A 27,790-nucleotide genomic window follows, 5' to 3' on the forward strand; every position below is an offset into this window, starting at 1 on the left:
ATAACAGAAGCACAATCAGAGTTGGGGAAGAGAGGGAGAAAGGGATGGGAATATGATGGGGTGTAAGGACAAGGTCATGTGTGGAAATGCATATCGGTAGTGGTGTTTAAAACACAGAGGGATACATTTGCTCCCTAACAGATTTATATTTTCAGGGTAACATTTCTAGAAGCCAGAAAGAGTGTATCTGTGTTCCAGGACATTTCCCTGGGACTTTTGCTAAATGGAATTTTTTTTTTACCCTTGGGTGGGCCTGGGTTCTAATGACTTAGTTCTGATCTCTGAGGCAGTTTAGGGAAACAAAGTAATTGGATAAACAGGATAATAAAAGAATGATTAAGTTACTTAAGAGTTTTGACAGCCTCAGTTTCCAAAGGCTCTTTTCTCTAAGGTAGCCTTCATAGCACCACCTAAGAAATTCATCCTGATTGCCTGCTGTTGCAAGTTTTACTCCCTGATCCTTGCTTGCATTCAAGGTCCTTTATTATTTGGCTCCAACCTGTCCATCCTTAGCATGGACTAGTCCCCCTTATACATTCTGAATCAAAATGCACTGCTCTCTGCTTCTGTTTTTCTATTACCCTGTCCTGTTTCTTTGAATTTACTCCTGTTGCTGCCCTGTCTCTATCTATTAAAATTTACCCTTGTCTTCAGGGCCCAGCTCAGGTGCCATCACCTCCCATAAAGCTTTCTCTTCCTACATTTACAGAAAATGTTCTCTTTGTACTTTGTCTAGATCTCTCCTTTGTATTTGGGGGACACTACAGAATGTTAGTTAGAATACTGGGCTAGAGGGGGTGGGGCTTCATTCTTGTCCCATTTCAGACAGTTAATGGCTTTGTGACCCTGGGTAAAATCACTTAACTCCTCTTAGAACCTCAGTTTTCTTACCCGTGAAATGGGGACAAGCCATGCAGTATTTATCATGCATTTCTCAGGAGAGAGCTTTGCAAATCTTAAAATCTATAAAACATGATTTATTGTTGTTATTATTATTACCATTGGATTTTGTATTTTACTTATTTACACACCAATTTTATCCTTCTCCTAATTGTAAATGCCTTGAGGGCTGAGAACCTATCTTTCAAAGCCTTGCTTGGAGCCAACATTAATAAATGTTTATGGATTCGAATCCAAATTTCTTTCAACACTTGGAAGAATTAACATAAATTATAATATGCTAATGTAAAAGCAGGTGATTAAAGCAGCCCCTAAAACCTGATTTATTGCCAATAATAATAATAGCTAGTAGCTCTGTAGTATAGTTTCATTCAGGGCTGCCCAGGCAAATGTTTAACAATGGGCTCATGGGAGTGGGGGTGAGAAGGATGTACCTATGATACACTTTTGAGTTTAATCTACATTTTGAACATTTTCACCATCACTTTCTTAAGTCTAGACAATGAAACAAATCCAGACGTGATTTGTCGCATTTGCCAATTTCCAAGAGATATGGGCTCACACCAAACATTTTACAATCACCATGAATGAGGCAAGCTTTTTGGAATTGGCCCTAGCTCACTCTTGTTTTCCAGGTTCCTTCACATGATGTAGTAGGACTGGAAAGTACCCACCTCTCCATTTTCAGATTTACAAAAAATTGGGGACCTGACAGGTTGTCACTTTCATTCATTCAACAAACATGTATTGGGGGCTTTTTACTATCACACTATCCTAGATGCTGGAGATGCAAAGATCAAAACCAGAAGGGTCTTCTGTGGAATCCAGTCTCTGATCTCTTAGTCCTCCACTATTCAGAACATTTCATGATTTTGAATTCCCTGCTATTGGCTTAGCTTTGGATCTCCTCACCAGGCCGCTAGTAGTCAGCTGATATTGCCAGGCCATCTCTGTGTGCCTGATGGCAGCTAGAAATCACCTCAGTAGTAAGTCGTTGAGCTGATTCTCCTAGATTATACAATGTTAGAGACAGACCAGACCAGAGTCTATCTGGTTCAGCCTCTCTCATTTAACAGATGAATAAACTAAAAAAGTAAGTGACTTGCCTAAAGGCTTCCAAGGAGGAAATGACCGAGCCAGGATTAGAATCCAGGTCCTCTGTCTACAAATTTATCATTTTTTTCCCCCTGTTACACCATGCTGCTTAGATTGTGGACCTTAAAACTCAGGTTCTCTGAGTCCAAATCCAGTCTTTTTCCTTTTATGCCATCCTTCAAAGCCTAGTAAAATAGCAGCAAGAATGAATTCTCCCTATATTATTGATGAGAGAACTGAGGGCTCAAAGAAGGAAAATGACTTTTTCCAAAGCCATACACTGTGGGATAGGGATAATCAGAGATGGCTACACAGAGGAAGTGAACTTAGAACTGGACTTTTATAAAAAAGATAAGTGGGCTTTAGATTGACAGAGAAGAGGGAGGAAAGGAAGTAAATAAATGGAGAGTATTTTGCGGGGATGATTAACTTCCTTGTTTAGCTAGAGTGGAGAGCCCTTGCAGGGGAGAGCACAGAGGCAGATTTTGACTTGACCTAAGGAAGACTGCCTTAATAAGAAGATCTGTACCAAAGTGGAATGGGCTACCCTAGAAAAGAGTGGTTCTCCCTTCACTGGAGACCATAAGATCATAGATTTTAGAGCTGGGTGGGATCTTAGAGGTCAGCAGATCCAACCCTTTCATTCCATAGATGGGGAAACTGAGGCAGGAGTAGAGTGGATTATCCATGGTTACATGGCTATTAAGTGCCTGATGAGAGATTTGAATTCTGTTCTCTCTGCATGACCACTTGGATGTTGAGATAATTTTTACTGAGATAGCGGTTGGACTTGATAGATGGTTCAAAATTCTTGCCCCTTCTGAGATCTAGGATTCTGTGAAGTGGTCAGTTGTGTTTATTCAAACCTAACCTTATTTGAAGGCAGTGTGGCAGAGTAGTTAAAGTTCTGGGCTTGGAATTAGGAAGACCTGAATTCAAATCCTGTTTCAGATACTATAGCTGGGTGACTTCAGGTAAGTCACTTAGCCTTAGTTTGCCTCGGTTTCCTCCATAAAATGAGGATCATAATAGCATCTACCTCCTAGGGTTGTTGTGAGGATCAATTGAGATAATAGTTGTAAAGTGCTTGGCACAGTGCGTGGCACACAGTAGGTGCTGTTATGTAAATGCTAGAAATTATTATTATTACATACTTGGAAATTCGGAGAATGTCTTTATTGAAAACATTCTTTGGTTCAGATCCTTTCTCTTTCCCATGTATACCTGGCTTTCTAGTGTATCCCATCCTAGCATATCCTTCCAAATAACTTTATTTCTTATGTTATAGGATAGTAGGGAGGCAGTGTGATAGCCATGTTTCTCACTCAGTGTGGGGGTGATAAGAGGGGCAAATGTGAGCTGTACTAGGTGCAAGTCCCTAGGCTGTCAAACTTTCCTTGCTTATCAAAGTATGAGAAGAGAAAAATACTTTGTAGGCGTTTCTGGGTGTGTCACCCTGCCTGTCCAACGTTGACGGGCTGCTCAAAGAGACAAGGTGTGGCCAGCCTTGCTCATTTGGATGTGATGGTGGGCTGGGAGAAGCCCGTCTTTTCTGTAATTTTGGGCATTTGAAGAAGGGACTGTGTTGTGGATCTGAGAATTCTGGAGCTTTAAAAAAAATCTTTTAAACCCTTACTTTCTGTCTTGGTATCAGTTCCTAAGACAGATGAGTGGCATTTTTTATCGTTATACTAGGCAAATGGGGTTAAGTGACTTGCCCAGGGTCATACAGTTAGGAAATATCTGAGACCAGATTTGACCCTAGGACTTCTCATCTCTAAGCATCCTGTGCAATTCTTTATATATATATATATATATATAATTTTTTTGGAATTTTTCCCCTAGTTACATATTTCATGTTCTTTCCCTCTCCCCTAAACTTCCCTAATTTTCCTAATTCCCTAAACCCCCCTTAGCCAACACACAATTCCACTGGGTTGTTACATGTATCATTGATCAAGCCCTAATTCCATATTATCGATAGTTGGACTAGAGTTATCGTTTAGCGTCTACATCCCCAATAATATCTCTATCAGCCCATGTGTTCAAGCAGTTGTTTTTCTTCTGTGTCATCCTGTGCAATTCTTAACATTCATTTTATTTTTTTTATTAAAAGATATTTTATTTTCCCAATTACTTATAACAATTGTCAACATATGTTCTGTCCAAGGTTACATTTGAACTCAGGTCCTCCTAACTCCAGACCTGGTACTTGTATCCACTGTGCTACCTACCTGCTCTGATTCAAGAGTTTTTAATCGCTGCTAAGCAGAGAAACAGTATTTTCATGTCAAAGGGGGAAGTTAAAACTCTCAACTAGAGAATATCCTCTTTATTATCAAATGTGAAACATTGAGCAAGAATTCAAGACTTGATTTCCAGGAAAGGGGTCCTTGCATTAGGAGGGGGTTGGGTGAGATGACCTTTAAGCTCCCTCATAGAACTGAGAGTCAAAGATCCTAAGATTCTCAGACTTCTCACTGTCTACCCTGCTCTGGCCTCCCAATTCATTTGGGAGGCCGAAGACGTGACTTATCTGTTGGCAGCAAGCATCAAAGGATCTAGTCCTGGAAGGGACTTCAGAGGGCATCCCACTTACTCCAAGACCTCGTTTTGTAGATGGAATATAACAGACATGTAAGCAGCTATTATGTGTCAAACACTATGCTAGGCACTGGGGAGACAAAACCAAATGAAACTGTTTCTGCCGTCAAGGAGCTTCCTTTCCACATAGGCAACAAAACCACATGCAAAATCTATCCAAAGTAGGTCCAAAATGGGGGAAGGACACCAGCTAGAGAAATGGATCAGAATGGGTTTTTTAAAAAATATTTTTATTTTGAGTATTTTCCTAGTTACGTGTTTCATGTTCTTTCCCTCTTCCCCCAAACCCCTCTAACCTCCCTTAGCCGATGCACAATTCCACTGGGTTTCACATGTATCATTGATTAAGACCTAATTCCATATTATTGATAGTTCGACTGGAGTTATCGTTTAGTGTCTACATCCCCAATCATATCCCCATCAGCCCATGTGTTCAAGCAGTTGTTTTTCTTCTGTGTTTCTCCTCCCATAGTTCTTCCCCTGAATGTGGCTAGTTTTCTTTCTCATAAGTCCCTCAACCTTGCTCTGGACTCTTGCATTGCTGCTAGTAGAGAAGTCCGTTATGTTCGATTGTACCACAGTGTATCAGTCTCTGTGTACAATGATCTCCTGGTTCTGCTCCTTTCACTCTGCATCAATTCCTGGAGGTCATTCCAGTTCACATGGAACTCCTCCAGTTCTTTATTCCTTTGAGTACAATAGTATTCCATCACCAACAGATACCACAATTTGTTCAGCCATTCCCCAATCGAAGGACATTCTTTCATTTTCCAGTTTTTTGCTACCACAAAGAGTACGGCTATAAATATTTTTGTAGGGGCAGCTGGGTAGCTCAGTGGATTGAGAGTCAGGCCTAGAGATGGGAGATCCTAGGTTCAAATCCAGCCTCAGACACTTCCCAGCTGTGTGACCCTGGGCAAGTCACTTGACCCCCATTGCCCACCCTTACCACTCTTCCACCTATGAGCCAATACACAGAAGTTAACCCCCCCCAAATAAACAAACAAATAAATATTGTTGTGCAAGTCTTTTTCCTTATTATCTCTTTGGGGGTATAAACCAAGCAGTGCTATGGCTGGATCAAAAGGCAAATAGTCTTTTAAAGCCCCTTGGGCATAGTTCCAAATTGAGGATGGGATTTTTCTAGGAGGTGACACTTGAGCTGAATTTTAGAAAGGAAACTAGAGAATCATTGATGTGGAAGTGAGAGGGGAGTATATTCTGTCTGGTGTGTGAATGGGAACAAGTCACTTGACCACCGTCTACCTCAGTCTTTTCCTGTGGGAATCATAATAATAGTTCCTGCCTCCAAGGGTTGATATGAGGATCACATGAGATCAGAGATAAGACCCTATATGGATTTTAGCTGTTATTATTATTTGAGGGAGACAGTTTGCAAAGTACAGAAAAAAATACACCCACGAGAGAAGCAGCAAGCAGGGCAATTTGACTGGAACTCTCTGTGGGCACAGTAATGTGAATTAACCTTAGAGAGATAGCCTGGAGCCAGATTTTGAAGAGCCTTAAAATCCACACAGAAGAGTATGTAATTTATTCCCCAAGGCAATAGGGAGCCACCAAAGCTTCTTGAGCAGGGGGATGACCTTGGAATATTGCTTTGGCAATTGTGAGAAGGATGGATTGGAGAGAGGAGGGAGTCTAATTAGGAGGCTTTCACATGGTTTGGGTGAGAGGTGTCCAAGATAAGCTGGTGGCTGTCTGGAGAGAAAGGAATGGCTTAGAGAGAGATTGAAGAGGTAACTTGGCACCTGGTGGCATGTAAGATGAGGCAACTCACATGACTTTCTGAAAGACACACAGGCAGTGAGTAGCAGAGCTGGGAGGGGAACCTACATCCTCTGATCCTAACTTCAAGGCTCTTTGCCCTTCTTCTTGCTGCCTCCTGTGAGAAACCAAACCCTTCTTGTTGCTCCCAGTGGTCATCCTAGTATTGACAGTGACTGACTCCTTAATATTTGCACAGGGCTTTACTGTTACAAAGCCTTTTTCCCACCCATGATCTCATTTCATCACATGCTCAGCAATATTTCCATTTGGTAACATACGTCAGTGAGACAATCACATTTGATACATAGATAGTCTTGCTACGTATGCTCCCTTTACACAGTTGTAGAATTTGGAGCTGGAAGGGATCCTGAAGTCCTTCTTTCCAGGTCCTTTCGTCTTTCAGAGGAGGAAGCTGAGGTCCAGAGAGGAGCTGTGTGACTTGCCCAGTGTTACATGGAAAAGAATGAGAAGATTTGGAGTTTGAACCCAGGACCCACAGAATTTCAGAGCTAGCAGGGACCACTACAAAGGGCTCCTACCTGAAAAAGAATTCTTCCTCCCATCCATATCATTTACTAGATGAGGAAACTGAGGCCTAGGGAAGTAAGTGACATGCTCAAGGGCATCCAGGTAATGTCACATTTGAGATTTGAACACAGGTCCTCAGACTCCAGAGATGACTGTATCACCCTGCCTCCTTTCATCCTTGACAAGTGATCATCCACCTGCAAAGAGCATTAAAGGCTCTAAAAGTAATACTTTCATCATCAGTAATAATAATAATAGCCAACCTTTATATATTGATTTAAGGCTGCAGAGCACTTCACGTAGATTATTGTCTTCCCCATGCCTGTAAGGTAGATCTTTACAGGTGAGGAAATGGAAAGGAAAAGTTGGGCATTACTCTCTATCCAAGCTAGTTTGGTGTTTAGAAAGACTAATATGGGGGCAGCTGGGTAGCTCAGTGGATTGAGAGCCAGGCCCAGAGATGAGAGGTCCTAGGTTCAAATGTGACCTCAGACACTTCCCAGCTGTGTGACCCTGGGCAAGTCACTTAACCCCTGTTGCCCACCCTTACCACTCTTCTGCCTTGGAGCCAATACACAGTATTGACTCTAAGACGGAAAGTAAGGGTTTAAAAAAAAAAAAAGAAGAAGAAAGACTAATAGAAGCCTAGGCTTTGAGGTACCCAAACTTATACAAAAGTTTGGTCTCTTAAAAGCTATGTGACCTTGACCAAGTCTTTTCTTCCCTCTGAGCCTCAGTTTATTCAACTCTAAAATGAGTGCCACTTTTACCTGAGATCTTTCCAGGGGTAACAGACTACCTTGGATTTTCTTTAGCTATATGAAATATGTACAAAATAATTTCTCCGGGCACTATGTGCCAGATACCGTGTGCCAGACACTGTGCTAGTGCTTGGGGATACAGGGACAAAAATGAAACAGCTGCTGACCCCAAGGAGCTTATATTCTATTAGGGGAAATAAGCCAGCATAAAGGTATACGTAAAAATGCCGTAAGGGCAGGGAGTGAGTCACTTAGGTCTTTGTATCCCCAGCTCCTAGTGTGGTGATTAACATGTAGCAAGCTTAATAAATGGTTGTGTTTTTGTTTTTAAAAACCCTCACCTTCTGCTTCAGAATCCATACTATGCGTTGGTTCCAAGGCAGAAGAGTGGTAAGGGTGGGCAATGGGGGTTAAGTGACTTGTCCAGGGTCACATAGCTAGGAAGTGTCTGAGGCCAGATTTGTCCCCAGCCCCAGCTCTTTATCTGAAGCCCCCCAATATCCTTTCTTGATATCTTGTCTGTATAGAATTATCTACATGTTGTCTCTCCCATTGGGCTGTGAGCTTCTTTCTTTGTATCCACAGTAGGTACTTAAAAAACTGCTTGTTGACTTGATTTATTGGACTGGCTGTAGCTGGCCATGAATTAGACATTTCACGCATCTCTTAAAGATCAGAGATTTTAGACCTGGAGGGTATCTTAGAGACATTCTAGTCCACCCTTCTTATTCTTTATTCATTCATTCATTTATTTATTTTGAAGCCTTAACTTCTGTGTATTGGCTCCTTGGTGGAAGAGTGGTAAGGGTGGGCAATAGGGGTCAAATGACTTGTCCAGGGTCACACTGCTGGGAAGTGTCTGAGGCCGGATTGGAACCTAGGACCTCCTGTCTCTGGGCCTGACTCTCAAACCACTGAGCTACCCAGCTGCCCCCCCCACCCATTCTTATTCTTTAGAAGAAATCAGAGAGGTGTAGTTACTTGTGGGGAAACTAGGTGGTACAGTGGAAGGGCACTGGGCCTGGGAAGACTTGAGTTCAGATCCAGCCCCAGACACTTCCTAGTTGTGTGACCCTAGGCAAGCCACCTCCCCCATTTGCCTCAGTTTCCTCATCTGCCAAATGAGCTGGAGAAGGAAATGGCAAACCCCTCTAGTATCTTTGTCAAGAAAACCCCAAAAGGAGTCATGAAAAGTTGGACACAACTGAAATGATTGAACAACAACATAGTTCCTTGTCCAAAGTTACACAAATGGAAAAGGTTAGTGAGGAGGCTGGATCCTCAGTTCGTTGCTCTTTCCATGCACCATGCTATGCTGTCTGGGGTAGGGCCACTTTTGATTCTATATCCTTGGTACCTCCTGTGCGGTGCCTTACACATATTAGAAGCTTAATAAACGATTGTTGAATTCAGCTGAGGCAGCGCTTCCCAAAGCATTGAGGTGGGACAGCCCACCAACCACTCTCCATCTAGGTCTGGCCAGCACGTCAGCTGGTGCTCTCTCTCGGACTTAGAACATATGGGTAGCAGTGTGGAGACTAGTCAGTGTTTCCTAGAAGGAAGTCCCAGTTGTGAGCCCTATTTACAAATGTCAACATTAAGTCCAATGGGGACTCTTGGGCTTTGGAGTGGTAGAGCCGGAAAAGTGGTTGGCAAAGAGAAGGTCCTGTGAGTCAGTGGAGAATTAGTGATAACAGGTGTTTGGTTTGAAAGGGAGTTGAAAACAGTAGACTTGCCTTTAATGACTTCAATAAAAAAAACCAGGGGTTTGTGAGCTGGGCAGGGCTGGCCCTCCCTTTTCTTGTTAATTAGGTGTTGTGTTTTGTGTTGGTGACTGGAGTTACCCACAGGGGCCAGTCCTGGGGAGGGGCATCAGGTCTCTTCCCCAAAGAGTGGTCAGGTGGGTGGAGGATTGGGGCAATAAGCGAACCAGTCTGCTCTAGAGAGAAACCAGAGAAGTTAGTATTCAGTGTGACAAGGTGCGTGGATGTGACAAGAAGGATGTAGAGTGTCTGGGAGATGCTCGAGCCATTAAATAAGGAGAGCCACATTACGTAAGTGAATACTTCTGATCCAGAGAACACAGCCTGTTAGGTGCGAGGACACTTGGTTCCAGCCATTAGGAAGTCTTCTGAAATTTGTGTTCTGACTTCTCCACTGCATTTTCCCTCAACCAAGGCCATGTGCTGTGCAGTGTTGGTTTTAGATTTTTTTAAGAAGCCATCTTTTGTTTTTACATGACCTTCCTTTTCAAGTATAGTCCTCCTTCCTCCCCCTCTCCTGCCCAGAGAGCCATCCTTTATCTCAAAGAAATAAAAAAGAAAGAAGGGGGAAAGCCATTCAGCACAAAACACACACACACACACACACACACACACACACACACACACACACACACACACACACACACACACACACACACCCCAGCCCAGCTGGCAGTCTATGCACTTGGTCCAATGTGGGCCCTGAGTTTGAATGCTTGCTCTGCTCATTCCCATGAGCTCACCTCTCACTTTTAGTTTCTTTTCTGGAAAATGAGGAGATTGGACTAGATGATCTTGGAAATTCCTTACAGTCCAAAGCCTGGTTCCATGCCCATGACCCCTCACCTTGGCAAGGAAGGGAGGAAAATATGCAGTGTTTACAAAGTGGCACAGCCTTGATGGTGGAACAGCCTCTGGCCCCTGGGTTCCTGCCTTCAGCCTATGGCTGTGGAGAATAAGGGCCCACAGAATAGGCAGATGCAGTCTTCCTTTTTCTTTGGAATTGTAGTTGTGGTGGAAACATGGGATTTGGAGTGAGAAGACTTCGGTTTGGAAGACACAAATGAGCTGTGTGACATTGCGCAATCTCTGGGACCCAGTCTCCTCATCTATAAAATGAGGGAGTTGTACTGAATAATCCATAAGGTCCTTTTGAGCTCAGTTGATTTGGTCATGTCGACAAAGATACTGGAGTGGTTTGCCATTTCCTTCTCTAGCTAACTTTACAGACAGGTAAACTGAGGCAAATAGTTAAGTAACTTGCCCAGGGTCACACAACTGGGAAATATTTGAAGTTGGATTTGAACTCAGGTTTTCCTGCCTCTATGCCCAGTATCTATTCACTGCTCCCTTTTCTAGAAGGCCCATTAAAGTTTGATTCCATCATTTTCAACTACTTCAGCCAATCCTTGTGGACTATGGCATGGTCTGTGGCATGTTCCCTATGCTGGTCAGCTCTCTTCTGGGCCACTACCAGATGATGGGACTGGATCCCGGGGGAGATAATGTAGCCCTCACCCTCAGGTTGCTCACAGGCTGGTGCGGGGAGGGGTAAGACTGGAGCCCAGTTCATCCTCATATACTATCCTGCAGGTGAACTACTTGGGAGAGGTGTAGGCTGACCCCTCTGTGCCCACTCCAGAGCTGAGTTAGCACCCCTCAAGAGGTGTAGCACGATTTGCTCCAGACTCAGGTAGAGAAGCCAGAGAAAAATCTCCATTCTTATGAGGAAATCCTGCTTACAAGAAGCGTGTGACCAGAAACTCCTTTGGGGCCCCTGTTCCTGTAGGCGTGAGAAGGGGCTTTTCCATGAACATAGTGAATTGTGATCATGGACTGGTAGACACTGATAGCATAGCTCTGACTCCCTGAAAATCTGCAGTAGCTCCCTGTGAGCTCCAGGGTCAGATGTAAACCCCTCAGATTGGTATTAAAACCTCTGACAGTCCAGCTCTCCCACCTACCTTTAACATAAGAGAATCATAGATTTAAAGCTGGATGAGACCTCAGAGGGAGGAAGGAAGGAAGGAAGGAAGGAATAAACATTTATGTAGTACCTCCTGTGTGCCAGGCACTATGCCAAGCCCTTTTTGCAAACATTATCTCATTTGATCCTCACAACAACCTTATGAGAAAAGGGCTATTATTCTTCCCATTTTATAATTGAGAAACTGAGGCAGACAGAAGTCAGGTGATTTGCCCAGGGTCAAACAGCTAGTAAGGGTCTGAGGCTGGATTTGAGCTCAGGCCTTCCTAACTCCAGACCCAGGGCTCTAGGCACTGCAACACCTATCTACCTCAGTTTCCCTTCCTGCTCAGTGGGGAAAGGTAGTCAGACTCCATGTTTCTCAAGGATTGCTCCACCTCCGCTAGTATGTGATCACTTCTGTAGCCATTCACAACTTCCTTTGGAAGCTGCTCTGTCGACATGGCCCTAACTGAGCCATCCCTTTGCCTGTGGATCTGTTGTCGTTAATGGTGGCCAGACCTTGGGCTACCCTGCTCTGGCTCAGGGCTTTCTCTGTCAGGATATTTGGGGGGAGAGGCCAGCAGACTTCCCTCCGTGGTGTTCAGAGTGGGAGGCCTGGGTGAGTTTCCTTGCAGCCTGGTAAGTGAGATGTACAGTGGCATTTCTACTCTCTTTCCAATTTGCCTTCTGGCGTAGCAAGTTCTGGGGAGCTGGCTTCTGAGAAGTAACTCTTCCTTTGAACAAACTTGAACTTGGAGAGCTGGGGAAAGTTCACCTTGGCATTCAGTCATGAGCCACTCACTAGCAGAAGCTGGCACCTGGTGATGGGGGCCTGGAGGTCTTCTTAGTCGCTCAGAACATGGACCCATCCATTCTGCCACCCTCCTCCAAATTATAGTGGGTGAAGAAGCCCCTGAGTACAACTTAGGAAGCTTTCTTCTGCCCAGGGCAGCCCCGCCACCTACCATTGCTCAACAACATGCTTCCTTGTAATCCCACTGTACTAATTACATAATGAGAGCTGAGGGCTCTGCTGGGTTTTGTTTTGTTATAATCTGCTGGCAGATTCTGGCACCCAAGTGTTTATCTTTCTCTCCTTAAGCTGTGGTGAAAAGAGCATGAGGCTAGCAGCTAGAAGATTCGAGTTCTAGTCCCAGCTCCTCCTTGAGTTGGCATTTTCTTCTTCTTCCTTTTTTTTCTTAAACTCTTACCTTCTGCTTAGAATATTGTGTATTGGTTCCAAGGCAGAAGAGTGGTAAGGGCTAGGCAATGGGGGTTAAATGACTTGCCCAGGGTCACACAGCTGGGAAGTGTCTGAATCCAGATTTGAACCTAGGACTTCCCATCTCTAGGCCTGGGTCTCAATCCACTGAGCCACCCAGATGCCTCCTCTTCTTCCTTTTTTTTTTTTTATGGAAAAGACATTGAAATGTAATTTTTAAAAAATGAACAAAAAAATCTACTTCTTTTCCTTTCCCCTCCTTCCATAGGGGGAAGACAAAACTTTTGTAACAAATACGCATAGTTAAACAAAACTAATTCATACCTTGGCTACATCCTTTGGTATCATGGTTGGTCATTTTGAGCTGCCATTTTTAGAGATCTGGTCACAGCTTTCCTTTGATCACCAACCCTCAATGACTCTATTGGTCATTGTGTGCCCTTTTTGGTGGCCTTTTGTTTTCTCTGGACGGTGTTCATAAAATCATAGATCTACAAGGACATGGAAGTAGCATAGCCATGAACACTGGCTAGGACTAGAGGAGGTAAGTTTGAATCCTGTCTCTGATGGTTATTCCTCTGATGGTTATTCCTTGACGGGACAAGTCACTTAACTCCTTGGACCTTGGTTTCCCCATAGGTAAAATGAGAGGGCTGGCCAAGATGTCTTCTGAAGTCACTTCTAGCTCTAGATATAGGATCCTACGTCTAACCCAGGTTTTCTGATTCTCCAATTTGTGGGTCTCAGATTTTTTGGTCTTGGGTGGTCTCTGTGTTTTGGTAGATGTTTCACAATTGTCCCTCTTTGAAAAGTGTCCATAACACATTTTAAAAATTAATCTGATTATTAACATTTTCTCCATCACTTTCTCAAGTCTAGACAATCAACAAAACAATAAATCAAGCCCTGATTTGTAGCATTTGCTCATTTCCAAGGTATAGCTCACTGAAACTTAACAATCAGTAGAACTGGTCTAAGCCAGCTCCACCACATCCCTGGTTCAGGACCCTTTACATTCTTTTTTTTTTTTTTTTTTTTTAACCCTTACCTCCTGTCTTAGAATCAATACGAAGTATCAATTCCAAGGCAGAAGAATGGTAAGGGCTAGGCAATTGCAATTAAATGATTTGCCCTGGGTTATACAGTGAGGAAGTATTTGAGGTCAAATTTGAACCCAGGACCCCTTATTTCCAAGCCATCTAGTTGCCCTGACCCTTTAACATCCTTAAAAATTATTGAGACTATTCCAAAAAGGTTTTGCTTTTCTGGGCAATATTTATTGATATTAGAAATTAAAATAAATCAATTCATTTAAGATATCAATAATCTCCCCATGGCATGTTAACATCAGTGACATTTTAAAATGAAAAAAACTCTTCCAAAACTAAAACATTTATTGAGAAGAGTGGGTTGTTTTCCATATATGCAAATCAATTTAGTGCCTGGCTTACTAGAAGACAGCTGGGTTCTCTTCTCTGCTTCTGCTTTCGATTTGTCACATTATGTTGTTTTGGTTGAAATATATGAGGAAAAGCTGGCCTCACACAGTTAGGTAGTTGGAAAAGGAAGGAATATTTTAATAGGCAAATAATGTCTTAATATTATTATAAAAATAGTTTTAACCTTAAAGATCCCTGATCTGTAGTCTAAAAATGCTTCATAGCTCTGCTTTAGGGACTTTGAAAGGTCTGGGGATCATTTTCTGAGAACCACTGACCTGCCCCCTGTTACCTAGTTTAATTTCAGAGACCAGAAATGTGAATTTGACCAAATCACTTAACCTTCCTGGACCCTCAGTTTTCCTCATTTGTAAGATAAGGCAAAAGGGCACAGTAATAAGATCTGTGACTTTGAGGACCTGGTTTCACATCTCAACTCTGATCCCTTTTGACTTTGGGACCTTAAGTAAGTCACTGTTCTGTAAAAGAAGGGGGCAGGCTCTGAATGACTTTCTAGCTCTAGCTAGCTCTTTGACCATAGGATTACTTGAAATGTTACTGAAAAGCTCTTAATCGTTGGGTTCCTCCCATAGCACGCCTTTTGGTAAAGTGCCCTCTTTGTCTTCCCTTTCCTTATAGTGTGCCCGAGCATGGACATCCGGAATAACCTCACACAGCTGAACATGCTGGAGCGCTGCTCTGTCATTGAGGGCAGTTTACAGATCTTGCTGATGTTTAAGACAAAGCCTGAAGATTTTCGGGACCTTAGTTTCCCCAGACTTACTATGATCACTGAGTACTTGCTGCTCTTCCGAGTGTATGGGCTTGAGAGCCTCAAGGACCTTTTCCCCAATTTGACGGTCATTCGTGGGTCCCGTCTCTTTTTCAACTATGCCCTGGTCATCTTCGAGATGGTCCACCTCAAGGAGATTGGCCTCTACAGCCTGATGAACATCACCCGTGGGGCTGTCCGCATTGAGAAGAATAACGAGCTGTGTTACTTGTCAACCATTGACTGGTCTCAGATCTTAGACTCAGTGGAGGACAATTATATTGTGGATAACAAAGATGGCAAAGAAGAATGTGGGGACGTCTGCCCTGGGGCCGTGAAGGGAGTCAACAGCTGCAAGTCCACCGTGATCAATGGCCAGTTTATTGAACGGTGCTGGACGCACAGCCATTGCCAAAAAGGTAGGAATCTGGGTTTGGTTCTTCATTGTTATACTCGAAGGGCAGTGAGGTGGAAATAGTGTAGCCTTGAAGTTGGTTCAAATCTTACCTCTGGTACTTACAGACTTAGACATTTTCTGATCTCGGTTTTTTCTCTCCTAATTTTGACATTCTGTATTCTAAAGCCCTGGCCAGCTCTGACACTCTCTGATCTAAGTTCCCTCCCTTTTAGCCAAGACTCTGCTCTACATTCCCTCCCTTCCCAGCTCTGACATTCTATATTTTAGGGGCCCTGATAAAGTCTTCCCTTTCCCAGGGGTTCATGTGGTACAGTCTGAAGAGTATTGGGCCTGGGTCAGGAGAAACCTGAGTTTAAAACCCCAGTGTTCCTTCTGACACTCGCTGTGTGACCAGTAATGGGAAGCCAACCATCCCCTTCACTTTTCTCTTTTTAAAATGCCTGTAATCGGGGGTAGCTGGGTAGCTCAGTGGATTGAGAGCCAGGCCTAGAGACAGGAGGTCCTAGGTTCAAATCTGGCCTCAGACACTTCCTAGCTGTGTGACCCTGGGCAAGTCACTTGACTCCCATTGCCCACCCTTACCACGCTTCCACCAAGGAGCCAATATACCGTATTGACTCCAAGATGAAAGGTAAGGGTTTAAAACTAAAAAAAATAAAATGCCTGTGATAATAAGCTGCAGTGCTTGTCTCTCAGAGAGTCCTGGAAAAGCTAATGTATGGAAGAAGATTGACAAACTGAAGTTAGCTCTTTATCAGAGAGAACTGTTGGCATTATTATACCTAGCTAAAAATGGGCTGAGTTTCCTTCTTGGTGTTTTTGGCTTGGGTTGTGAGCAGCATCAGTAAAATCCGGCAAATTCAGTCAGGATCATTACTACCCTCTGGAGCCGGAGTAATCGAAGATCTGAGTTCAAGCTCTGGCTCTGACATTAGCATCTTGGCTGTATGACCTTGAGTGAATCACTTAACTTTTCAGGGTTCCCGGTGACTATTCTAAGAGCATAGTTCCTGAGAAGGAGCTGACTCAGGGTAGTAGAGGGAGTCTTCTTACTGAGAGTTCCTTGAACCGATGATATCTCAAAGTCAACCAATCCTTCTTCCTCCTCCTCTCCACCTTTCCTTTCAATCCATTTATTGCTGTGGGGAGAGTTGTAGAGATGAGAAATTCTATAGTCTTCCTCCTCAGGGAGCTTACACTGAAATGGAAGAGGGTTGGGGAAAATAACACATAAATAGGATCCTGGGCAGAGGATGTTAGTCAAGGACCTAGCATGTAATAGGGCAGTTTCAGGAGAAAGAAGGAAGAAGGAAGAGCTGGTGTTCTTCAGCTGAAGTTCTTCCATGGAAGAACCTTGAAGGGAAAGCAAGTTTGTGGTTAGATATCACAGGACAATTAGAGAGTTAATCCAGTAATCTAGACAGAGATCAGGAAACTGTCAAGTTCAGGCAGGCTGGAATTTAGTAATATAGAATTAGGCTGGGGAAAGAGAGGTCAAAGGCAGATTTTGGAGGACATTAGGTGTTGGGATAAAAATGTTTTCTCTTGGGGAAACTGAGAGCTACTGAAAGTATTTTAAGTGGGACAAATTTGTACACGAGGGAGATTATTATTATTTTTTGATATTAAACCCTTACTTTCTGTTTTACAGTAACTAAGAGAAGTTAAGGACTTTTAAGAACTCTTTAAGTGCTAGGCAATGGGGGTTAAGTGACTTGCCCAGGGTCACACAGCTAGAAAGTGTCTGAGGTCAGATTGGAAACCAGGTTCTCTTGACTCTTCACTGTGCCCCCTGTCTACCCATGAAGATTATTATTATTATTTTTAACCCTTGTACTTCAGTGTATTGTCTCATAGGTGGAAGATTGGTAAGGGTGGGCAATAGGGATCAAGTGACTTGCCCAGGGTCACACAGCTGGGAAGTGGCTGAGGCCAGATTTGAACCTAGGACCTCCTGTCTCTAGGCCTGACTCTCACTCCACTGAGCTACCCAGCTGCCCCTGAAGATTATTTTTTGACAATGGTTTAGAGGCTAGATTGGAGAGGGCAGAACCTGGAGGCGGGGAGGCTAGTCAGATGGAAGCATCAAATGGGCTCACACAACCCTTCAGCAAATATTTATTGATGCGGATGTAAATATTTATTGGATACAAAGGTGTGGGAGGCACCACCTGCTCTCTAGGGGAGCTGAAGGAAACAGGTTGTGTTGTGGCACTTGTCTCCAGGGGCAGAAAATTTTGTTCCTTTTTAAAGGAGTGGACAATGGAGGGAGCCCTGGGCTGGGAATAAGGAGACCAGGATTCTGGCCCAACCTCTGGCCCTTAGTGTCTCTGTGGCCTTCGGTAAGACTTGGCTTTTATCCTCTGTCTTAAAATAGGAGGGCCGGAAGGGTTGGATGAGGTGGTCTGTAGGGTCCTTCCCACTTTAAGATTCTGGGATCCCAAGCAAGTCAAGAAGAGGTTTGTGGAAGGTGGACAGTACCCCTGGCACTACATACTGACTGCTTTAGAGTTAATCGAGGTTTTCTTTTCTTTTCTCTTCTGTTCTCTTCTTTCTCTTCTGTTCTGTTCTTTTCTTTCCTTTTTTTCTTTTTAAACCCTTACCTTCCATCTTAGAATCAATCCTTTGTATTGGTTTCAAGGCAGAGGAACAGTAAGGGCTAGGCCATGGGGGTGAAGTGACTTGTCCAGGGTCACACAACTAAGAAGTGTGTGAGGCCCGATTTGTACCTAAGACCTTTGGTCTCTAGGCCTGGCTCTTAATCCACTTAGCTACCTACCTGCCTCTGACAAGGGTTTTTAAAAAGATTTTTCTTGCTGATGGGACTCCCCAAGGTAATTGTGTTACAAATTTGACGTTAAAAAGAAAGTCCCCAAACTGAGAATCAATGGGATGGGAATGAGGGGTGGGGTGGGAGGTAGGTCCATGAGAGTCTGCAGATTCCCTGTTTACCCTTTAAAAACCCTATTATTATTATTATTATTATTATTATTATTATTATTATTATTATTATTATTATTATTATTATTATTATAGTTTTAAAAGAACTTTTAGTTGCTCCCTGTTGCTTCTAAAAAAACCTCAAACAAACGTAACTCCTTAGCCTGGCCTTGGAAGCCCTTCACAATTTGGCTCTCACTGACTTTTCCAGGCCTATTTTACATCATTCCCTTTTATGAATTCTACACTTGAGCCAGACTGTGTTCCCCTGAGCTCAGCATTCTATCCCCCACCTCCCTGCCTTTGCATAGTTCTCTTCCATTGCCTGGAATGCCTTCACTGAGCTCCTTCGCTGGTTCCTTTAAGGCTCGGCTCTTTTGTGCTTTTCCTTTTTTAATTAATTTTTTTTCTTTCTCAATTACATGCAGTAACAATTTTCAACATCCTCTTTGGGCTGTCTTTTCTGAGCTCTCTCCTTTTCCTCTCTTCTGCCCAATTTATTGTACATATCCTTAGTCTACAGCCCGGGCTTCTCCCAGCAGAATGCAGGCTCTTTGGAGGGCTGGAAGCTCTGTCCTTTTAGTTTTTGGTGTAGGCTCCCCAGCACCCAGGACAGTGTCTCGCTTAGCTTAAGCTTCATAAAGGCTTGTTGGGCTGGATTCCAAGGGAAAGCTGGGGTTTCTGATGATAGTTCTTTTACACTTTATTGAAGATTGGTAAGGCTCTCTATCCCTCCTATGTGGCTGGGTGGCCAGAGGATGACCGTGGGGATGCCTGGCCCTAGCCATCTGGTATCCCATTGTCAACCCAAGAAGTCAGCAAGTCTTTGGGGAGGACTTTCCTGGCTGGTCACAGGCAGAAGGAAATTACAGCACCTTGGCCTTGCCTTGGGTTCCAGTTCTCACCAAGTTTTTGTTTGTCATTGATTTAGTCAGTCAACAAACATTTATTAAGTAACTACTTCGTGCCAGGAACTGGCCCAAATGCTGAGGATATGAAGAAAGGCAAAAGAGAATCCCTGCCTTTGAAGAGCTCCAAGTCTAATGAGATGCGGTAACTGTTTCTGATTCCTTGTCTCATGTCTTAACTAAGGATGTGTTTATTTTTTGTTTTGTTTTATTTTTGTCTGGATCAGAGTTTATCAGTGCAGAAAACTCAGGTTGGAAGCTTTTTACTGAAACCCTTTATTGATTGAGACTTGCAGTTTATTCCTTGGGATCAAGTGACTTGCCCAGGGTCAGACAGCCAGTATGTATCAGAGATAGGATTTGAACCCAGATCTCCTTTATTCTAAGGCCCAACCTTTATCCCTTCCTCTTGCTGTTTCTCTTGATCATTTTTAAAAATTCATCTCTTCCTTTTTAGTTCTTCTGATCTGGGGATTGGTGATAGGGCTTGAAAAATGCCCCAGACATTTTGTGTGTTCGCTTATCTAATTTTGGTTCCTGAGAATGTGGTCTGTTTTTCTCCCAGCTTAGAGCACATGTTTTGGGGTGTTACAGAAGAAAATGGGCACACACACTCACGAGTGCCCCTCTAAACCTGCCTGGGCACCTCAAGTTGTGTTCGAAGTTTGGATCTTTTGAATTTATTCAAAAGTTATTGTTGGTGGTGGCGGTGGTATGTGTGTGTGTTTGTTTTGGGTGGGTGGGGGAGTATTGGGGCTCTGACTTTTCTGGAAACAGATGGTGGGAGACAACTGTTCTTTCCATCCTGAGCCTGCTTGGTGAGTCTTTTAACCTATATCTCTTGGCCCTCAGGTGCTTTGTTAACCTTCCAGTTGAGGTTTTGAAAGACTCAGTAGATGTCCCTGAACTCTTACCTCAAAATCAGCTGAAGTGGGTCCTGAGGACCACCCATTCCACCCATTCCCTTTTGGGTAGGACTTTAAAAGTTGAGAAAACATTTGCTCTACAACAGGCAGATCCACTAACCCTAAATCTCCAATATAAGCTCCTTGAAGGCAGGCATTGTTCCTTTTGTTTTTTGTTTTCTTTGCATCCCCAGTGCCTGACACCTGATAAAAGCACACCGAATGCCAGGGCCAGTGTTTAGGTGCTTATTATGTGCCAGTCACTGTGAAAGGCACTGGGGAGGCCAAGACCAAAGGAATATTATAGACCCTGTCCTCAAGGAACTTACACTCTACAAAGGGGAGGGAGTACCACAGAAATACAAATAGAGTACGAGGAAAATTGAGGTGGGAAAGTTGGCAGTTGGATGTGGAGGGTCCAGGAACCAGCTTGATATAAGGACAAATTTCTTAACAACTGGAGCTGTTAAAAAGTAGAATGGGTTGCCCAACTCGATAATGAGTTCCCCATCACTGCAGGTATTTAAGCAGAGAGCAGATGATCTCTTCGGCGGTGTGGGGAATATCCTAGAGTGGATTCTTGGTCAGGTTCAAGTGGAGTAGAATTATGTCTGAGATCCATGGAAGGCTCTGCGCAAAGAGGAATGATGCTGGAACAAGGAGAGGGAGACTTTCTAAGTTTGTCAGAATGGAGCGGGAGCTTCACAGGGAGGTTGATGATGAGAGAGTATCTTAACCTCTGCATGATACATAGGTTAAGTATAGTTGGTGATTATGTGGGTGGGTGTGTACAGAGCAGCCGGGGCCAGGCTAGGGTCATGGTGGCTTCCCAATTGGGCTGGGGGTGTGGCATAGATGTGAAGGGAGGAATGGGATGAACCCATGGGCTTGGAAGGCTGAACTGAACCAGAGCCAGCAGAGGGCTCTGGGTAAGAGAAATGGGATTCTGGGAAAGACAAGTGGAATTCTGGTGGGACATTAGAGGGGGGGGGTCACATAGCAGCAGCTCACAGCTCAAGATGACACTCATATCATGTGGTGCAAGTTGATCCTTTGAGAAACAAGGTTGATTGGCTCAGTAAGCAGGAAAAAGCCAGTAAAGCCAGTGAGTCCACTTATTAGAATTCCTTTATACTTGAAGATTTGGTTTAACCTTTCTGCTCTCAAATTAGAGAAGCAGCTAGGTGGCACAGTGGATAGCTTGCTGGATCTGGACTGAGGAAGACCTGTGTTCAAATCCCATTGCTGATACTCATTACCATAGATAACCTGAACCTCAGCTTCCTCATATGTAAAATGGGTCTAATGCTATCACCTACCTCTAGAGCTGTTATGGTCAAATGAACTTGTGTGTGTGTAAGCCTCTAACTTTAAAGTGATAGAAAAGCATCAGCAGTTACTATTTTTTTTTTAAATCCTCACCTTCCATCTCAGAATCAATACTGTGTATTAGTTCTAAAGCAGAAGAGCAGTGAGGGTTAGGCAATGGGGGTTAAATGACTTGCCCAAGGTCACATAGCTAGGAAGTGTCCAAAGTAAAATTTGAACCCAGGACTCCCCTCCTTTCTCTAGACCTGGCTCTCTATCCACTGAGCCACCTAGCTACATCCTAGTATTGTTTTTATTAGGTAATTAATACCTATTTTTTGGGGGGGAAAATTAGTAGATTAAAATTTTCCTTGTGATTATACATCCTTTTTTAAAAATAAAGTTCACCAGAAAGTCAAGAGTGTTTAGCAAAGAGAAAGGGAAGGTGGGTATCCAGAAATGAGGTCATTCATTTGAGGGTCCAGGAATGGACATCAGAGTGGGAATAGCCTAGAATGCTCTCCCTCTTTATCTTTGCATCTTTTAGCTCCTTTGGGCTCAGCTCCTGCTCGAACTCCATCCTGATCTCCCCCTCCCCATTCCATTACTTTGTATTGATTTCATGTAGTTTTTTGAATTTCCCTTGCCTGCATACATGCTGTGTCCCTCCCAGAGAGTGTAAACTCCTCAGGGGCAGGAACAGTTCTGTTTTTTGTCTTTGTGACGCCAGTACTGAATGTGGTATGTAGTAGGTGCTAAATAAATGCCTTTTCAATGACTAAATGAATGAATGGCTCTCACTCCTTCGCCTGGCAGAGCCAAGATCTGACTTCCTGGGGAGGCCAGGTTTTTGGCCAGCTCTCCAGGTTGTGTCCTCATGGGCATGTTGGCGCTTCTTCTTCACCCAGAGATATGATTACTCAGAAGGGGTTTAATAAAGCAGAATGACGACTGTTTTTATTTTGAGGAAATGGCTTTAGTTTCTCAGCAAGTGGACTCTGGACTCCTGTTTTGATTTTCTTCCTGACCTAGCACCCTGTTGTATGGTGCTGCAGAATTAACCTGGCTACAGCCCTGTGGAATTTGTGACCATTTGGATCTCGGCTGGGCTGGGCTACCATTTACCTTTGTACTGTTTATGAAGGGTTCGCAAAGTAAATTAACATTGTGAGCTACTTACTGAAGGCTGAGGCGTATTGAGAAAGTGAGTTTGCAGGTGTAATTACGAGGGGCTGTTTGTTTGTCTGTCTTCTTCCGGCCTCCCCACCTTTGCCCTTGGTGTGGCCCAGTTGTCATATCTGCACTGCAGAGTTGGTGTATTTTGCCTGTTGGTTGTTTCTCTACCAACCTGGCATAAGCACCCCAAGCTTTCCCATTTCTGGAGAAAAAAAAAGACCCATTTTCCTCCTTTTCTCCTCTCTGACCTGGGCCTTTGCTGAGAGGGTCCCTGGAGAAGCCTGTTGATGCCCTTCCAGAATCATGTTGTTAAGTGCATTAAAATAAAACTCAGAATTATTATAAAGAAAACTTTACATTGAAATCAACATTATGAAAAGATTAAAAAAACAAGTTTGTGGAGCTGGTGTTAAGAAGGCCTCCTCTGGATCCTTAAAGAAGAACAACCACACACACAGAAGGAAGATGCCTTCAAAATTTACAACTAGGTGTCTTCAGAACACAGGGGAAAAAATACATATTTTCTTTTAAATCCTTACCTTCTGTCTTAGAATCAATATTTAGTATCGGCTCCAATGCAGAAAAATAGTAAGGGCTAGGCAATTGGGGTTAGGTGACTTGCCCAGGGTCACACAGCTAGGAAGTCTGAGACTCAATATGAACCCAAATCCTCCTGACTGCAGGCCTGGTGCTCTGATCTACTGAGCCACCTAGCTGTCCCCAAATTCATCCTTTTTAAAAAGTAAGTTTTTTACTGACATCTTTTTGTTTTTTATATCATCTGCATAGTCAACTATATCTCATATCTCCTCCTTCCCAAAGAACTAGTCTTTAGAACAAAAAAAAAATAAAAAGAAGAGGGAAAAAGTTTAGTAAAACTCGCCAGCACAGGGCAAGTTTGACATATGCAGTGTTCTACATCCATAGTCTCCTACTTCAGGAATAGCAGTGGGAGGAGAGAACTTTTCCTGTGTCTTGGGGCCAAGTGAATGGGCTGGAAAATGACTGTGCTTGAAGAAATGATGATGGAGATGAATACAGAGGAGCGTGGGAAGATCTCCATGAATTGATGCAGAGTGAAGGAAGCAAAGGCAGGAAAACAACATAAGCAATAAATACAGCAATGTAAATGGGAAGAACAAAAGAAATGGGATGCATTGTAATATTAATGATCAAGCTCAGTCCTGAAGAAGAAAGGATAAATTGCCCTTCTTGTCTTTCTCTGTCTGGTGGGGGACAATGGGTATGCAACATTCCATCAACCTTAGTTGAGGTATTGGCTCATTTTTCTGAACTGCTTTTTTCTTTTCTTTTTTAAAAAATTCTGTTACAATGGATGACTTTTTAGGGAAGGAGAGGGATATGCTTAGAAATGAAGATGATATGAAAACAAAAGATGTTAATAAACATTTTTGAAAATAAGACTTGACCTAGATTGCTTCTAAGACTCTCAACTCCCATGAGTCTATGAGGTTTTATGTGAGTAAAGGAACATGGGTGATCACAGAATCATAAAATTTTTTAGAAAGCTAGAAGGAACCTCAGGCATGAAGTCCAATTCCTACCTGAAAAGAGCCCTCGCCATCACATATCCAACAAGTGGCCATATAGCCTTTTCTTTTTTTTTCCCACAGGATGTTGAATTTTTATTTTATTTATTTTTACTACAGCAACTTTCAAAAATCAACTCCTAAGCCTTTTCTTTTCTTTTTTTTTTTAAACCCTTGTACTTCGGTGTATTGTCTCATAGGTGGAAGATTGGTAAGGGTGGGCAATGGGGGTCAAGTGACTTGCCCAGGGTCACACAGCTGGGAAGTGGCTGAGGCCGGGTTTGAACCTAGGACCTCCTGTCTCTAGGCCTGACTCTCACTCCACTGAGCTACCCAGCTGCCCCATCATATAGCCTTTTCTTGAAGAACTCTGATGAAGGGCAGATCTCTGCTTCCCAAAGTAGTCCATTTCTCCTTTTGGACAGCTCCAGTCATCAGAAACATTTTCCTTACTTTGAGTCTAAACTGGTCTCTCTGTATCCCTTGCTCCTGGTTCTGTCCTCTGGGACCACACAGAATAAGTCTAATCCCTCCTTATCATTACAAAGAGAGATTGGGAATTCTTGAGTGTTTCCATCAGCCTGTGATGGAGCAAAATGATACTGTCTTGGAGTTTCGCCCTTGAAAGACCCCAGAGGTTATCTGATTCCACTTCCACATTGTTAAAGATGGGGAAAGTGAGAGAAAGGGGAAAGAGCTTGCCCAAGGTTATACAGATAAGAAGCAGAGCTGAGATTTGAACTCCCATCTTCTGATTTCCATACTTGTGCTCTTTTTTCATTATACTACTTAATTATATATATACACACACACATACATACTGGGAACAGTTATATGCTATTATATATAAATATATATATGATATTATATAAATATATAAGTATGTTATTATATATGTTATATAAGTTATATATCAATATATAAGTAAAATATATAAATACATTATTATATATATGTTATATATACTATTAGTCTTTTTCTACTCATACTAAAGGGAATTGTCAGTTTGAAAGGATCTAGAAATTTCCAATCTCAAGGACAACTTTCATGACTTCAAAAGTTAGAAGGTCCTCTGGGGCCACCGTGGGAAAAGTGAGGCTGGGGAATCTGTCCCATACCTAGCATGCTGTGGACATTTGCCTGGTCTGTGACTCACAGCTGCCATGGCCCAGTGGGATCTTCAGTTGCATTTTTGGGTAAACAGTGAGGGAGTTGGCCAGTACTTCCATATGGAAAGCCCCAGGTTTTCCTGGATGTTGGTAACTCACCCTTCAGGGAGTTCTCTCATCTTCCTGTAAACTCCATCACCTGTTTTCTAAGGCCTTGACCTCTGTTCAAGGATGGAGGGAAGGTGACTAGGAAGGGCCGGATTTTCTAGTTTATTCATATCCATCCGATAATCAGCAAGTACTAATGAATACTTCTGTGTGCCAGGCATTGTATTAATCTCTGATGATGCAAAGAAATGAAGCCAGCCCTACCTTTAAAGAGCTTCTGTTTATTGGAATGGAAACTAGACCAAATAGATGCAAAGCAAATACAAGATAATTTGAGGGGAGTGGGAGCAGGCGCTAGCACATGGGGACACAGGAAAGGCCTCTTGTACAAGGTGACATTTGAGAAACAAATGCTGATATTTGTCTGGAGGACTGGGTCTTTTTTTCCTTGACCACTTAGAAAATGACAGGCCCAAGATTATCCCCAATAATAACTTCATTATTAATAAGAAATGGTAATGAATACCTCACATTTCTTCTTTGTTTCAAGGTTTACAGAGCATTTTGCCTATGATTGTCCACATAAAGCAGGGCAGTTTGGTGGCCAGTGGCCAGAGGGCTTGGAATTAAGAAGACTCATCTATGTGAATTCAAATCTGGCCTCAGACACTTACTAGCTGTGTTACCTGGGCAAGTCACTTCACCCTGTTTGCCTTAGTCTGCTCATTTTGTCAAATGAGCTGGAGAAAAAATGGCAAACCATTAAAAAAAATGAGCAAGACCTTTGCCACGAAAACTCCAAATGAGGTTATGAAGAGTAGCACACAACTGAACAGACTCAACATTTCCATAAAGCAGAGCAGGTTAGATTTCTCCCATTTTATAGATGATAAAACTAAGAGGGAATAAGTGACACGTCCAAGTTCATATAACTTGTTTATATCATAGCTAGGCTTCAAATCCAGATCTTTTGACTTTTAATTTTAGTACCTATCCCTTGACAAAGCAGCAAGATCTGGAGTCAGACCTGAGTGCGCTCTTTCTCTCTCTCTTCTCTCTTCTCTCTTCTCTCTTCTCTCTTCTCTCTTCTCTCTTCTCTCTTCTCTCTTCTCTCTTCTCTCTTCTCTCTTCTCTCTTCTCTCTCTCTCTCTCTCTCTCTCTCTCTCTCTCTCTCTCTCTCTCTCTCTCTCTTTCTCTCTTTCTCTCTTTCTCCCTTCCTCCCTCCCTCCTTTTATCTTAGAATTGATACTAAGTATTGGTTTTACGGTAAGGGCTAGGCAATTGGGGTTAGGTGATTTGTTCAGGGTCACACAACTAGGAAGTGTATCTGAGGTCAAATTTGAACCCAAGTCCTTCCCTATTCACCATGCCTCCTAGCTCTCTCCTGAAGAAGTCTCTTCACCTCTCTCAGCCTCAGTTTCTTCCTCTATAAAATGAGGATAATGATAACACTTACCTCATAGGGGTTGCTGTGGGGATAAAAGGGAAAGTATTTGTAAAACACTCTGCAAACCTTAAAGTTCTATGTAAATGCTAGCTTTGATGATGACAATGGTGGCATCTCACTTCAGGGATTGCATGTAGATCAGTGTAAATTGACTTTGCTGATTGTGAGCTGGGAGATCTTGAGGAATCAGACTCACCCCCATTCAAAGGGCCATTGCCTAGTAAATGTATGGAAGGGAGATGGCCTTTCCTTCACAAAGGGACAGGTATGGCTGGAAGCCACTGAACATATGGTGTAGCTTCTTGGGGGAAGGATTTCTCTTTTTATACCATTCCAACCTTGAACTCAAGAATTTTTTAGAGAAGACTCTCCTTTCACCTTTGGCCTTTCCCCGTCCCAGGCAAAGTTGGGGGCTCCTGGATAAGGTGCAGAGTGGTGGGTGTCCTGCCTCAAAATTTAGGAACTGAGGGAGTCCTAAACTTCACCCAGTATTCTTATTCTACCGATGGGGAAACTGCTCTACAGTGAGAAAGGAGGGACCCCAGTGTTGGTCACCTAGGAGCATAGAATCATAGAATTCCAGAGCGGGAGAGAGACCTAGAGACCATCTACTCCAAACCCTTTCAGCTTGCTGATTGCTAAACTGAGGCCCAGTGAAATGACATGATTGACCCAAGGTTGGCCACAGAATCAGCTCGAAGCCCCCAACTCTGTCTCCTCAGTCCAGGACACTTTCCCAGTCCCATAAAAGAAAATTCCCAAGGAATCAGAGAAGGGCAGAGTTGGAGTGTGCACGAGGAGGGTCTCCCTGATCTGTGTGGCATGGTGAGAGGGACTTGAACTTCTGGCCAGGAGTCTTTTCAGTCTCCTTAGCTCTCTGGGGCTTAGCTCCCAAGGAGGCTTGAAGGTTTTTGAGTTTTCACTGCCTCCCCCCACACCTTGTCATTTGCTTGTGGGTTTGTACCAGGGACTTGGCAGCACAAGCCGTGCCAGGACTGAACTCGATGGGCGGTTTGACCTGCTGCACGAGCCCTGGGATAGGCTTGCTGGCTGCATTTCCAGTTCTCATTCAGAGGCTGA

General features: G+C 43.2%; 1 protein-coding gene across 1 annotated transcript in view; it reads left to right on the plus strand.

The window, feature by feature from the left end:
- The window catches only part of INSR (insulin receptor), a 167,501-nt gene that overhangs the window by 13,312 nt on the left and 126,399 nt on the right, over positions 1-27,790 (plus strand). The window contains exons 2-4 of the mRNA XM_044685385.1: positions 10,842-10,990; positions 11,229-11,230; positions 14,709-15,260. Coding sequence (XP_044541320.1) covers positions 10,842-10,990; positions 11,229-11,230; positions 14,709-15,260 — 703 coding nt within the window. The remainder of the gene's footprint in view (positions 1-10,841; positions 10,991-11,228; positions 11,231-14,708; positions 15,261-27,790) is intronic.

The sequence above is a fragment of the Gracilinanus agilis genome, chromosome 1, assembly GCF_016433145.1.
Source record: "Gracilinanus agilis isolate LMUSP501 chromosome 1, AgileGrace, whole genome shotgun sequence".
Lineage (NCBI taxonomy): Eukaryota > Metazoa > Chordata > Mammalia > Didelphimorphia > Didelphidae > Gracilinanus > Gracilinanus agilis.